At 52.3% G+C, this 15,768-nt stretch overlaps 1 protein-coding gene across 2 annotated transcripts in view; it reads left to right on the forward strand.

Moving 5' to 3' along the window:
• Positions 1-15,768, forward strand: part of pmpca (peptidase, mitochondrial processing subunit alpha) — a 50,220-nt gene that overhangs the window by 2,708 nt on the left and 31,744 nt on the right. For both annotated transcript variants that reach the window (XM_072488888.1, XM_072488889.1), the window contains 4 exons: positions 477-556; positions 2,388-2,470; positions 3,905-3,999; positions 10,870-10,970. In XM_072488888.1, the coding sequence (XP_072344989.1) occupies positions 477-556; positions 2,388-2,470; positions 3,905-3,999; positions 10,870-10,970 (359 nt within the window). The remainder of the gene's footprint in view (positions 1-476; positions 557-2,387; positions 2,471-3,904; positions 4,000-10,869; positions 10,971-15,768) is intronic.

The raw sequence follows: 15,768 nt of genomic DNA on the forward strand, positions 1-15,768 counted from the left end.
GCTGTGTTGTCGTCTGGTGCTTTGTGCTATCACTGCGACTGACGCATGAGCAGGTCCTTTTGTATGTAGGTTTCATTAGTGTTTAGTCGTGCCATTGCCATGTGTTCATGTCTGATGTGATAGCCATTTAACGATGGGTGTTCGGTGTCTGTGAGATGAATGATCACGTCTTGTTTTGGTTCCTCGGTTCCTTATTTCACTGTTTATGCTCCATCTCCGTCTCAGGAATCCATTCTCTCTCCACCCTGTCCCAGTAATAACTCCAGCGACTTCATCTGCTTCAGTCCTCCTCCGGGAAGCCCCACTCAAAATTCTTGCGGCGTTTTGAGTTTCCTCTCCACCTTGAATTTTCCCCCAGCTCTCCTGGTAACACTCACCATCTCTCTCAACTCTGCCCAGGGTCTTGGGCTTTCTTATTCCCACATTCGGTGGGATGCTGGCTCCGAGTGTCTCATTAATACAGTGATGTCCTTCAGTTTTAGTAAATGCTGGATCGAGGCACGAGGTCAAATATCCGAGCGGAATCTCCCACTTTCTGGAAAAGCTGGCGTTTTCTGTAAGTAACTAAATATTTTTTCCACTTTTTACCCGGAATCATAAAGCACTGGCAGATTTCTAAAGTGTAGACGCACCTCACCCAGTGAAGTTGGCTCTCTTTTATTTGTCCATGGGACGGCGCTGGAAGACCAGCATTTAATGCCCAACTCTAAGGGCATTTTTAAAATGTATTTATTTTTAAATATAAATTTGGAGTACCCAATTCATTTTTTCCAATTAAGAGGCAATTTAGCATGCCCAATCCACCTAACCTGCACATCTTTGGGTTGTGGGGGCGAAACCCACGCAAACACGGGAAGAATGTGCAAATTCCACACGGACAGTGACCCAGGGCCGGAATGAACCTGGGACCTCGGCGCCGTGAGGCAGCAGTGCTAACCACTGTGCCACCGTGCTGCCCTCTAAGGGCATTTTATGAGTCCACCACATTGCTGTGAATCTGGAGTCACATGTAGGGCAGACCAGGTCAGGACAACAGATTTCCTTCCCTGAAGGACATTAGTGGGTGGCACAGTGGTTAGCACGGCTGCCTCACAGCGACAATATCACTGCCACCACTTCCCCGTTAACAAAGAATCAGGGGGGAGATGAGAATTTTTTTACACAGCGGGTTGTTGTGATCTGGAAGGTGCTGCAGAAAGGGCGGTGGAAACAGATTCAATCAGAAATTGCAAAACGGAATTGGATAAATACTGGAAAAGGACGAATTTCCAGAACTGTTGGGGAAGATCAGGGGGGAATGGGACTGATAGGATCGATCTTTCAAACAAATCAGAGTCATTATGGGCTGAATGGCCTTATTCTTTGACTGTGAGTGGAAATTCCCCACGTGTGACACTGGGCAGTCAGCTTGCACCAGGCATTCTACGCATGTGTACACGTTGCTGTTACGTAAGAATTAGGAGCAGAAGATGGCCATTCAGCCCTTCTAGCCTGCTCCACCATACAACAAGATCGTGGTTGATGATCAACCTCAGAGTCAGTCTCCCGCTTTATCCCCATATCCCTTTGTACATTAAAATCTGTTTTCAATTTGCTCAATAACCACTCAGCGCCCACAGCTCTCCGGAGTAGAGAATTCCAACAATTCATAAATTTCTCCTCAGCTCAGTCCTAAATGGTTGATCCTTATTCTGAGTCTGTGACCCTGTCAGGAAGTTTTAAGAATTTTCGATGTTTCATCTCTCATTCCAAATAATCGTGTTCATACTCGATGGTGACCAGGGGTGAGAATGCCGACTGGGCCGTGAGAATGCCGACTGGGTCGTGAGAATGCCGACTCGGTCGTGAGAACGCCGGTTCGACTGGGTCGCCGGAACGCCGACTGGGTCGCGCGAACGCCGACTGGGTCGCGCGAACGCCGACTGGGTCGCGCGAACGCCGACTGGGTCGCGCGAACGCCGACTGGGTCGCGCGAACGCCGACTGGGTCGCGCGAACGCCGACTGGGTCGCGCGAACGCCGACTGGGTCGCGCGAACGCCGACTGGGTCGCGCGAACGCCGACTCGGTCATTTCTCCCTTTCCAACCTGCGACTGTTGCTACAGTGACTGATTCAATCTTGCCTGGGACTTGCCTGGGTTGTTTACTTCCAGCTAAATCCCAACAGTGGGGATTGCTGTTAATCCATCACATCCTGTTCTTGTGTCTTGTCCCTCTGACCAGTTTCTGACTCACCGCCAGTTTCTGTTCCCTCTCACTCAATGTTCAGGATGAATGACAACGTTGAGGACTTTGGAAGACTTTGTTAGTTGGTCGGCTCGTGTTTAATGTCAAGGATGAGATGGCAGCTTTTTAGACTTGTAACTGGTTGTGTGTTTTTGCCACCAGTCTACTGCACAGTTTGGCTCCAAGGATGAAATCCTCCTCACGCTGGAGAAACATGGAGGGATCTGTGACTGCCAATCTTCCAGGTAACTGTGACGGGGACTGACAGCTCTGCTTTGTAACCTTGCTCCTCTGGAACCTGAGCTCACTCAGGCAGGCCGTGTGCTGAGGTGACCGTTTTCAAACAACTGTAGATCTGGGCCGAGTAGCGGATCCTTAAGTGGCACCAGGGCCACATAACTGCGACAGTGCCAGAAAATCTTTTCATTGTGCACAGTCTGTGTGTTCTTTTGCATTTGTCTTGGGTGGTATGAAATGGGACAGCTGGTGAGTGGTCTGCGTGGTACCTTCTGGGTTACTGCTTGGCTTGTTTGTGCAGTTTACAAAGCGCGTTCATCCCAGATGCCACCCTGTGCTGACTTCAGTGTGGCAGAGGGACTTGGGGTTGGTGTAAATGAACCAAAATGGAAAAGGTTCACCTGGGAGGACACCAAACACATGAAGCTGCGGAGGTGACGTCGAGGCATCGGAGGGAGCGCACTCACCTCCAAACCCCTCATCTACCCAACCCTTCAAACCCACCTGCTCCCCCATGTGGCTGAGTCTGCACCTCATGCATTGGGCTTATCAGCCATCTCTGAACCCACCAAACTGGAGTGGACACAAGTCAGCTTCAATCCCGAGGAACTGCCGAAGAAGTAGATAGTTGGAGATAGGATATATATAGGGAAGAGGGTGGAAATCCGCCAGCTCAATGGTTGTCTCATCACATCTCTCCAGGAAAACATGCACATGTGGCTATTGAGAGGAAATAGGATAGTGAGCTATATAGACTGGGACAGAGAGTCTCTATATCTCACTGACCGTTCTCTGTCCCAATCTGTATACCTCACTTATCTGTTATCTCTTGCCTCTGCCTGCTTTCTCTCATTTTATTTCATACACTTATGCAATGGCTCCCACATTCTCTAATGATTTGTATGCTTTGCAGGGTGAGGCGTAGTGCGATGAGGTGGATTATTTGAGGAGACGCTGTAGCGCAGGTCGTTTAACAAGAGACTGCCTTGGTCGGGTATCTGAATTTGCCATCTTGTACTCCAGGTTTATTCAGAGTTATTCTCCTTCGTCTGTACCTGGAATATCTGAAGGAACAGGTGATGGGAATAGCAGCAGGATAGAGCATCTTTCAACCCCCCCCCCCCCCCATCCTTACAGTCCTTGTGCTGGGAGGTAGGAGATTGGTCAGGAGGCTGGTGATGCAGTACTGGCAATGGGAGTGGATGGCAGAGGGCGAGTGCTTCTGTTGGTGTGTGAGCGGTGGGGGTGACGGGAAGAGGGGAGTCCTCCAGAAACGGTTTAAGAGGAATGGAGACAATCTGGTCTCTCATTCATGATGTAGCTGCTCTTAAAATCCAGTATTGGGATGGATATTTTCAGCACCTTCGGGCGGGGGGGGGGGGGGGGGTTGAAGCTTTTCCACCAGTGCTCAGGATAAATCTTTGTTTCCTGTCCTGTTTCAGGGACACCACAATGTTTGCAATTTCCGCGGAGGTGAAGGGTCTGGAGACAATGGTCAATCTCCTCGCTGATGTGGTGCTTCAACCGAGGTTAACAGGTAATGGGAAGATATGGGGTGGGTTTGGAGAGCTTTGCCTCACTCTCAGAGTGGCCTTGTGCATGAATTGCAGAAAACTAGCGTGCAGGTAATCAGGAAGGCAAGTGGAATTTTGGCATTTATGCCTAAAGGATTAGAGTATCAGAGTAGGGGAGTGTTGCTGTAACTGTAAAAGGCATTCGGTGAGACCACACATTGTGCACAGTTTTGGTCCCCTTATTTGAGGAGAGATGTAATTTCAGTAGAGGAAGTTCAGAGGAGGCTCACTCGATTGATTCCAAAGATGAGGGCTTTATCTTATGAAGAGAGATTGAGCAGTTTAAGCCGATACTATCTGGAGTTTAAAACAATGAGAGGAGGTTTGATTGAGGTTCACAAGATGATAAAATAGACGCAGAGCGGATGCTCCCTCTTGTGGGGTAATTAGAACGAGAGGTCACAGTTTCAGGATAAGGGGTAGCATGTTTAAAACAGAGATGAGGAGAAATTACTTCTCTCAAAGGGCCGTGAGTCTGTGGAATTCACTACCCCAGAGTGGGGTGGATGCCGGGACTTTGAGTAAATTTGAGGAGGTGATGGACAGATTTTTAATGGAGAATGGGTTAAAGGGTTATGGAGAACAGGCAGGAAAGTGGAGTTGAGGCCGAGAGGAGATCAGCCATGGTCATATTTAATGGCGGCGCAGGATCGAGGGCTGAATGGCCGACTCCCGCTCCTAGTTCTTATGTTCCTGAGTAACGTACATTAAGTGTGAACGGGAGTCTGAATTCCGATTGTCTCACTCGGAGTCTGGGATTGGGATTCTTCCTGGTGTATGGATGTCTGAAGCTATGTTTAGACTGGGGAGGGAGGGAGGGGCTGATTTTCCCTCTTGCCAGCTTAGAAAGCAGATGCCAACCTCGCCTGGATTGTCCTGGAGTCTCCAGGAATTAAAGGTTAATTTCCAGGACACAGCTGAGGGGAACCCCTGGCAGAAAACCAATCGGAGCATTAAAACATTGCAAAATCCTTAAATTCTTTATTTATTTATTGATAAAACTGTTGGAGATTAGGAGGGGGGAGGGGTTGTAGTTTAATGTACTACCCCATCCATTCAGGATAACGCTGATTGGTGCAGGGAGTTGGGTGGCCAATGACAGGAGTGTGGGGGGCAGGGTGATTGGAATTGGGCAAATTACGTGATGGAATCTTGGGGAATAGTGGTGGCTGTCCTGATGGGCAGCTATTATTCCTGAAACCAGTGCTCATCGCAGGAAAATGGTTCATCTGTGCGGTGAGGAACACCAACTGCTCGCATTCATGTAACACCTTTTCACATGGTGTACAAAGGCCTTTGTAGACGGGTTTTGACACTGGGCCACAGGACAGGATATTGGGACAGGTGGCCAAACCCTTGGTCAAAGAGGGAGATTTGAAGGAGGGGGAGAGGGTTAGGGAGCCCAGGCAGCTAAAGGCACTGCCGCCAATGGTGGGGCGATAGGAATCTCTTGAGGAGTGCAGTCTATAAAATTCAATGCCGTGGGTTCATAGTACACAGGATTTACAGAATCTCAATCCTGTGGAACTTGTGAACCGGGAGTTTGATTTCTGTTGCGGCATTGCACAGAGCAGTCACATGTGGGGGCTCCCGCCGGAGGTCGCTGCTTAAACCCATTTTGCCCAGCCGATGATGGAACTCGGAGCCGACACCTTTTGAAGCGGATGGTTTAAGTATCCCACAGGAAGCGGAATCGGTACTCAACTAGGCAACAGAAAACGAAAGAAACAGCTTCAAAAGTGGAGGCTGCGAGTGCCTTGGTGGAGAAGAAAATGGCGGAGGCCATTGCAGGGCCAGGAGCCGCCCCATTAACCTTTGAAATCTTAGCTGTGGAACTGCAGAAACTGTGTCGAGAGGCCTTGGGAGACAATGAGGAGGCGATCGAGGCAGCGATTTCCTCAATTCGATGGGCCCTGGCTAAGTGGACGAGGTGGTGAAACAGCAGGGTGCAGTGCTGCAGGAGGTAGGGGTTGGTCTGTCGAGGTAGAGCAACCAGATCGCTTCTCTGGAGGTGGGGCTGGCAACAGTGGTGGCCGACAAGAGTTTGAGGGTTAAGGTAGACAACCTGGAAAACCGGTCGTGAAGGCAGAATCTGAGGGTGGTGGGGTTGCTAGAAGGGCTGGAGGACCCCCAACCTGACAGTTTATGGCGCAGTCGTTCTGGAAGATGGTGGGGGGGGGGGGGGGGGAATGGCAGCCCCCTCCCGAGCTGGATCGAGCCCACAGATCGCTGAGGCAGAGGCCCCGTGATGGGAGCCGCCTCGTACGATAAAGGAAGGGTTTTGCGGTGGACGAAGGACCATTGGAGTAACAGATGGGATGGCTGCGAGGCGCGGATCCACCAGTATGTTGGAGGACAGCTGGCCAGGAGGAGGACAGCTTTCAACAAGGCCTCGGCACCACTGCACTGTAACAAAGTCCGGTTTGGCGTGGTTTAGCCCACGCACCTCTGGCTGGCCTATGAAAATAACTTCGAGACTCCAGAGGAAGCTGAGGCTTTTGTCTAAAGACATGGACTGGGGTTGAAATAATTGTGGTATATTTGTACGGGCTGAAGGATGTTTGTTCGAAGGTGGTTGTGGGTATTTTGGGTTTCCTGTTGATTGTTTTTTTTATTGTCAGTGGTTGAAGGGTTGTTGATTGGGCCATTTTGTAACTTTGCCAGTTGAATTGTATTTTTGGGGTTGGTGGGCTGCTCATTCTTCATGTTACTTTCTTTTGGATTAAATAAAGCCGGTTTGGACGGGGGGGCTGGATTGGTGATTCGGAATTTTGGGGTTATGAATGGTTCTCCGTGTGGGGGCCATCACACCGGCTAGAATAGTTAGTCAACTGTAGCAAGGGGGAGCGGGGGAGGATGCAGTGGTTAGCACTGCTGCCTCACGGGGCCGAGGTCCCAGGTTCGGTCCCGGGTCTGGGTCACTGTCCGTGTGAAGTTTGCACATTCTCCCCGTGTCTGCGTAGGTTTCGCCCCCACACCCAAAGATGTGCAGGGTGGGTGCATTGGCCGCGCTAAATTGCCCCTTAATTGGAAAAAAATAATTAGGTACTCTAAATTAATAAATAAGAACTGAAGCAAACATAGAACATAGAAAATACAGCACAGAACAGGCCCTTCAGCCCACAATGTTGTGCCGAACCTTTGTCCTAGATTAATCATAGATTATCATTGAATTTACAGTGCAGAAGGAGGCCATTCGGCCCCCTGAGTCTGCACCGGCTCTTGGAAAGAGCACCCCACCCAAACCCAACACCTCCACCCAACACCAAGGGCAATTTTGGACACTAAGGGCAATTTATCATGGCCAATCCACCGACCCTGCACATCTTTGGACTGTGGGAGGAAACCGGAGCACCCGGAGGAAACCCACGCAGACACGGGGAGGACGTGCAGACTCCGCACAGACAGTGACCCAAGCCGGAATCGAACCTGGGACCCTGGAGCTGTGAAGCAATTGTGCTATCCACAATGCTACCGTGCTGCCCTTAAGAACAAATAAATCTACACTATATCATTTTACCGTAATCCATGTACCTATCCAATAGCTGCTTGAAGGTCCCTAATGTTTCCGACTCAACTACTTCCACAGGCAGTGCATTCCATGCCCCCACTACTCTCTGGGTAAAGAACCTACCTCTGATATCCCTCCTATATCTTCCACCTTTCACCTTAAATTTATGTCCCCTTGTAATGGTTTGTTCCACCCGGGGAAAAAGTCTCTGACTGTCTACTCTATCTATTCCCCTGATCATCTTATAAACCTCTATCAAGTCGCCCCTCATCCTTCTCCGTTCTAATGAGAAAAGGTCTAGCACCCTCAACCTTTCCTCGTAAGACCTACTCTCCATTCCAGGTAACATCCTGGTAAATCTTCTTTGCACCTTTTCCAAAGCTTCCACATCCTTCCTAAAATGAGGTGACCAGAACTGTACACAGTACTCCAAATGTGGCCTTACCAAAGTTTTGTACAGCTGCATCATCACCTCACGGCTCTTAAATTCAATCCCTCTGTTAATGAACGCGAGCACACCATAGGCCTTCTTCACAGCTCTATCCACTTGAGTGGCAACTTTCAAAGATGTATGAACATAGACCCCAAGATCTCTCTGCTCCTCCACATTGCCAAGAACTCTACCGTTAACCCTGTATTCCGCATTCATATTTGTCCTTCCAAAATGGACAACCTCACACGCAAAGGGATGGGGTTATCTGCAGCTCATATATTGCGGGGGGGGGGGCGTTTATTAGGTATGACTGTTGGGGTTATGGTTATTGGGTGGTTGGGGTTTGGTGGGGGGTATATATGAGAGCTTGGTAGGGGTTTGGGGGGTATATATGAGAGTTTGGTGGGGGGTATAGATGAGAGCTTGGTGGGGGTTTGGGGGTATATATGAGAGCTTGGTTGGGGTTTGGTGGCGGTATATATGAGAGCTTGGTGGGGGGTATATATGAGAGCTTGGTAGGGATTTGTGGGGTACATATGAGAGCTTGGTGGGGGTATATATGAGAGCTTGGTGGGGGTTTGGGGGTATATATGAGAGCTTGGTGGGGGGTATATATGAGAGCTTGGTGGGGGGTATATATGAGAGCTTGGTGGGGGGTATATATGAGAGTTTGGTGGGTATATATGAGAGTTTGGTGGGTATATACAGCCTGGTATGGCAACTGCTCGGCCCAGGACCGCAAGAAACAACAGAGTTGTGAACACAGCCCAGTCTATCACACAAACCCCCCTCCCATCCATTGACTCTGTCTGCACCTCCTGCCTTGGGAATGGGAAGCATAATCAAAGATCCCTCCCACCCGGGTTATTCTCTCTTCCATCGGGCAGGAAATACAAAAGTTTGAGAACACGCATTAACAGATTCAAAAACAGCTCCTTCCCCGCTGTTACCAGACTCCTGAATGAACCTCTAATGGACTGAACTGATCTTTCTTCGCATCTTCTCTACAGTTGTAGCACTATATTGTATGCTTCACCCGATGTATATGTATTTACATTGTGTATTTATAATGTTTTTCATGTACGGAATGATCTGTCCAGACTGTACGCAGAACAATACTTTTCACTGTACCTCGGGACACGTGACAAAATCTTTTGTCTCCCCCTCTAGTCCCTGAGTCGGAGATAATCTCACTGGATACAGCAAAGGCGTTTGATAGGGTGGAGTATGCCTATCTGAGATTTTGGGGAGGTTTGACTTTGGGCCTGGATTTATATCTTGGATCCAGCTCTTGTATACAGCCCCCACCATGAGAACCATAAAATCATTTTTAAGTTCAAAATACTTCCAACTGAGAAGCATGGCAGGGGCGTTCACTCTCCCTGCCATTGATTGTCTTGGCAATTGCGCCTCCAGTCATAGCATTAAGGTCATCCACAAATTAGAGAGGGAATAGAGAGAGGGGGGAGGGAGCAGAGGGTGTCATAGTATTCGGATGACCTGCCGGTTAAAAACCTCGCCTGCAAAATTTTTCCACTCCCTCAGTACTGACCCTCTGACAGTGCAGCACTCCCTCAGTACTGACCCTCTGACAGTGCGGCACTCCCTCAGTACTGACCCTCTGACAGTGCGGCACTCCCTCAGTACTGACCCTCTGATAGTGCGGCACTCCCTCAGTACTGACCCTCTGACAGTGCAGCACTCCCTCAGTACTGACCCTCTGACAGTGCAGCACTCCCTCAGTACTGACCCTCTGCCAGTGCAGCACTCCCTCAGTACTGACCCTCTGACAGTGCGGCACTCCCCCAGTACTGCACTCCCCCAGTACTGACCCTCTGACAGTGCAGCACTCCCTCAGTACTGGCCCTCTGACAGTGCGGCACTCCCTCAGTATTGACCCTCTGACAGTGCAGCACTCCCTCAGTACTGACCCTCTGACAGTGCAGCACTCCCTCAGTACTGACCCTCTGACAGTGCAGCACTCCCTCAGTACTGACCCTCTGCCAGTGCAGCACTCCCTCAGTACTGACCCTCTGACAGTGCGGCAGTCCCCCAGTACTGCACTCCCCCAGTACTGACCCTCTGACAGTGCGGCACTCCCTCAGTACTGAGCCTCTGACAGTGCGGCACTCCCTCAGTACTGACCCTCTGACAGTGCGGCACTCCCTCAGTACTGACCCTCTGCCAGTGCAGCACTCCCTCAGTACTGACCTTCTGACAGTGCGGCTCTGAGAGTGTCAGCCTGGACTACGTGCTCAAGTTTCTTAATTGGGATTTGAATCCACAACCTCCTGACTCAGTGAGAGTGCTGCCCACAGAGTAACGGAGCAGTCGGGAATGTCAGTGCTGCCCACAGAGGAACGGAGCAGTCGGGAATGTCAGAGGTCACTTGTAACTGGGCCTGAGTCAGGGAAGATAAATCATCCCTTGATGTGGATCCCTGTTCCCGCTGGCACACACCACGGGCAGCAACCCGAAAACAGCTGATCTGGTTTCCACGTAAAGAGCAGCCTCTTTGAGCAGCAATCAAATTCACCGGCCGCAGACATGCGGGCTGAATGGCCATCTGAATATTGTCATCCCTCTTTCGCCCCAAAGTCTTTTTTTGTTGCCCGGGGTCAGTCTTGCCCCTCTGCACCATGGCTTCCACGCCCTCTGCTCAGATCACTTCCCTCCTCTAACTGACTGATTTGCTATCCATACCCCAGTGAGGTTTGGCACCTGGAGCAGGGCCGCTGCCGGGGGTGTGATCAGGCGGGCAGAGCTGTGCCTGGTTCAGTGATGGGTGCGGTCTGAACTTGCTCTGTATTGTGGGATTCGCCCTGGCATCGTAGTCACTGTCTCCTGCACTCTCACAACTGACGGATTCGGTCCATTTTTTTTCCGCAGACGAGGAGCTGGAGATGACCCGTCTGTCTGTCCGCTTCGAGCTGGAGGACCTCCAGATGAGACCAGATCCCGAGCCCCTGCTGACCGAGATGATTCACGCGGTAATGTTACTTTTCAAATGTACCACTGGCCAAATCTTAAAACATGAGACTCCTTGAACATAAATGAGACTTAATTGGAGAGTGGGAGAGAAGCTGCAAGGTCTGGCATCCTTTCCGATTCCTTCTGTTAACCGATCCCAGGATGTGGGGGAGCACCAGAAAGAAAGAAATAATTGCATTCCTGTAGCACCTTTCACATCCTACAGATGCCCCAAAGCACACTCAATGAAGTAGTTTCTGAAGCGTACTCTTCATTGTCACGGAGAAGCCTGGCAGTAATTTCTGTGCAAGGTAGAATCATAGAAATTACAGTGCAGAAGGAGGCCATTCGGCCCATCGCGTCTTCACCGGCTCTTGGAAAGAGCACCCTACCCAAGCCCACACCTCCACCCTCTCCCCATAACCCAGTAACCCCACCCAAAAGGGCAATTTTGGACACTCAGAGCAATCCAGCGTGGCCAATCCACCTAACCTGCACATATTTGGACTGTGGGAGGAAACCGGAGGAAACACACGCACAGACGGGGAGAATGTGCAGACTCCGCACAGACAGTGACCCAGCGGGGAATCGAACTTGGGACCCTGGCGCTGTGAAGCAATTGTGCTACCGTGCTGCCTAAATGATTCCAGTCCAGTTATCAGAATCAGATTATTTTGTTTTTAACTCGTTTGAGAGGTAAATTTTTGGCAGGTGAGAACTCTCCTGTTCTTCAAAATAATGGTACCGCAGTCCTTTAGATTTACCTGAGAGAGCAGACGGAACCTGATTTAACACCTCCTTCAGAGACGGGCCCTCTGACAGTGCAGCACTCCCTCAGTACTGACCCTCTGACAGTGCAGCACTCCCTCAGTACTGACCCTCTGACAGTGCAGCGCTTCATCAGTACTGACCCTCTGACAGTGCAGCACTCCCTCAGTACTGACCCTCTGACAGTGCAGCACTCCCTCAGTACTGACCCTCTGACAGTGCAGCACTCCCTCAGTACTGACCCACTGACAGTGCAGCACCCTCAGTACTGACCCTCTGACAGTGCGGCACTCCCTCACTACTGACCCTCTGACAGTGCAGCACCCCCTCATTACTGACCGTCTGACAGTGCAGCACTCCCTCAGTACTGACCGTCTGACAGTGCAGCACCCCCTCAGTACTGACCCTCTGACAGTGCAGCACCCACTCAGTACTGACCCTCTGACAGTGCAGCACCCCCTCAGTACTGACCGTCTGACAATGCAGCACTCCCTCATACTGACCCTCTGACAGTGCGGCAGTCCCTCAGTAATGCTCCTCTGACAGTGCAGCACTCCCTCAGTACTGACCCTCTGACAGTGCGGCAGTCCCTCAGTAATGACCCTCTGACAGTGCAGCACTCCCTCAGTACTGGCCCTCTGACAGTGCAGCACCCCCTCAGTACTGACCCTCTGACAGTGCAGCACTCCCTCAGTACTGACCCTCTGACAGTGCGGCACTCCCTCAGTACTGACCCTCTGACAGTGCGGCACTCCCTCAGTACTGACCCTCTGACAGTGCAGCACCCCCTCAGTACTGACCGTCTGACAGTGCAGCACCCCCTCAGTACTGACCGTCTGACAGTGCAGCACCCCCTCAGTACTGACCCTCTGACAATGCAGCACCCACTCAGTACTGACCCTCTGACAGTGCAGCACCCCCTCAGTACTGACCGTCTGACAGTGCAGCACTCCCTCATACTGACCCTCTGACAGTGCGGCAGTCCCTCAGTAATGATCCTCTGACAGTGCAACACCCCCTCAGTAATGATCCTCTGACAGTGCAGCACTCCCTCAGTACTGACCCTCTGACAGTGCGGCAGTCCCTCAGTAATGACCCTCTGACAGTGCAGCACTCCCTCAGTACTGGCCCTCTGACAGTGCAGCACCCCCTCAGTACTGACCCTCTGACAGTGCAGCACCCCCTCAGTACTGACCCTCTGACAGTGCAGCACCCCCTCAGTACTGACCCTCTGACAGTGCAGCACTCCCTCAGTACTGACCCTCTGACAGTGCAGCACTCCCTCAGTACTGACCCTCTGGCAGTGCGGCACTCCCTCAGTACTGACCCCCTGACAGTGCGGCGCTCCCTCAGTACTGACCCTCTGACAGTGCAGCACTCCCTCAGTACTGACCCTCTGACAGTGCAGCGCTCCCTCAGTACTGACCCTCTGACAGTGCAGCACTCCCTCAGTACTGACCCTCCGACAGTGCAGCACTCCCTCAGTACTGACCCTCTGACAGTGCGGCACTCCCTCAGTACTGACCCTCTGACAGTGCAGCACTCTCTCAGTACTGACCCTCTGACAGTGCAGCACTCTCTCAGTACTGACTCTCTGACAGTGCAGCACTCCCTCAGCACTGACCCTCTGACAGTGCGGCACTCCCTCAGTACTGACCCTCTGACAGTGCAGCACCCCCTCAGTACTGACCCTCTGACAGTGCAGCACTCCCTCAGTACTGACCCTCTGACAGTGCAGCACTCCCTCAGTACTGACCCTCTGGCAGTGCGGCACTCCCTCAGTACTGACCCCCTGACAGTGCGGCGCTCCCTCAGTACTGACCCTCTGACAGTGCAGCACTCCCTCAGTACTGACCCTCTGACAGTGCAGCGCTCCCTCAGTACTGACCCTCTGACAGTGCAGCACTCCCTCAGTACTGACCCTCCGACAGTGCAGCACTCCCTCAGTACTGACCCTCTGACAGTGCGGCACTCTCTCAGTACTGACCCTCTGACAGTGCAGCACTCCCTCAGTACTGACCCACTGACAGTGCAGCACCCTCAGTACTGACCCTCTGACAGTGCGGCACTCCCTCACTACTGACCCTCTGACAGTGCAGCACCCCCTCATTACTGACCGTCTGACAGTGCAGCACTCCCTCAGTACTGACCGTCTGACAGTGCAGCACCCCCTCAGTACTGACCCTCTGACAGTGCAGCACCCACTCAGTACTGACCCTCTGACAGTGCAGCACCCCCTCAGTACTGACCGTCTGACAATGCAGCACTCCCTCATACTGACCCTCTGACAGTGCGGCAGTCCCTCAGTAATGCTCCTCTGACAGTGCAGCACTCCCTCAGTACTGACCCTCTGACAGTGCGGCAGTCCCTCAGTAATGACCCTCTGACAGTGCAGCACTCCCTCAGTACTGGCCCTCTGACAGTGCAGCACCCCCTCAGTACTGACCCTCTGACAGTGCAGCACTCCCTCAGTACTGACCCTCTGACAGTGCGGCACTCCCTCAGTACTGACCCTCTGACAGTGCGGCACTCCCTCAGTACTGACCCTCTGACAGTGCAGCACCCCCTCAGTACTGACCGTCTGACAGTGCAGCACCCCCTCAGTACTGACCGTCTGACAGTGCAGCACCCCCTCAGTACTGACCCTCTGACAATGCAGCACCCACTCAGTACTGACCCTCTGACAGTGCAGCACCCCCTCAGTACTGACCGTCTGACAGTGCAGCACTCCCTCATACTGACCCTCTGACAGTGCGGCAGTCCCTCAGTAATGATCCTCTGACAGTGCAACACCCCCTCAGTAATGATCCTCTGACAGTGCAGCACTCCCTCAGTACTGACCCTCTGACAGTGCGGCAGTCCCTCAGTAATGACCCTCTGACAGTGCAGCACTCCCTCAGTACTGGCCCTCTGACAGTGCAGCACCCCCTCAGTACTGACCCTCTGACAGTGCAGCACCCCCTCAGTACTGACCCTCTGACAGTGCAGCACCCCCTCAGTACTGACCCTCTGACAGTGCAGCACTCCCTCAGTACTGACCCTCTGACAGTGCAGCACTCCCTCAGTACTGACCCTCTGGCAGTGCGGCACTCCCTCAGTACTGACCCCCTGACAGTGCGGCGCTCCCTCAGTACTGACCCTCTGACAGTGCAGCACTCCCTCAGTACTGACCCTCTGACAGTGCAGCGCTCCCTCAGTACTGACCCTCTGACAGTGCAGCACTCCCTCAGTACTGACCCTCCGACAGTGCAGCACTCCCTCAGTACTGACCCTCTGACAGTGCGGCACTCCCTCAGTACTGACCCTCTGACAGTGCAGCACTCTCTCAGTACTGACCCTCTGACAGTGCAGCACTCTCTCAGTACTGACTCTCTGACAGTGCAGCACTCCCTCAGCACTGACCCTCTGACAGTGCGGCACTCCCTCAGTACTGACCCTCTGACAGTGCAGCACCCCCTCAGTACTGACCCTCTGACAGTGCAGCACTCCCTCAGTACTGACCCTCTGACAGTGCAGCACTCCCTCAGTACTGACCCTCTGGCAGTGCGGCACTCCCTCAGTACTGACCCCCTGACAGTGCGGCGCTCCCTCAGTACTGACCCTCTGACAGTGCAGCACTCCCTCAGTACTGACCCTCTGACAGTGCAGCGCTCCCTCAGTACTGACCCTCTGACAGTGCAGCACTCCCTCAGTACTGACCCTCCGACAGTGCAGCACTCCCTCAGTACTGACCCTCTGACAGTGCGGCACTCTCTCAGTACTGACCCTCTGACAGTGCAGCACTCCCTCAGTACTGACCCTCTGACAGTGCAGCACTCCCTCAGTACTGACCCTCCGACAGTGCAGCACTCCCTCAGTACTGACCCTCTGACAGTGCGGCACTCCCTCAGTACTGACCCTCTGACAGTGCAGCACTCTCTCAGTACTGACCCTCTGACAGTGCAGCACTCTCTCAGTACTGACTCTCTGACATGACAGTGCAGCGCTCCCTCGTCATTCAATGTTTCAGCCTGAATGAAGTGCTGAAGTTTGGGAGCAGTTGCTGTGAGG

This window comes from Scyliorhinus torazame, chromosome 22, assembly GCF_047496885.1.
Source record: "Scyliorhinus torazame isolate Kashiwa2021f chromosome 22, sScyTor2.1, whole genome shotgun sequence".
Lineage (NCBI taxonomy): Eukaryota > Metazoa > Chordata > Chondrichthyes > Carcharhiniformes > Scyliorhinidae > Scyliorhinus > Scyliorhinus torazame.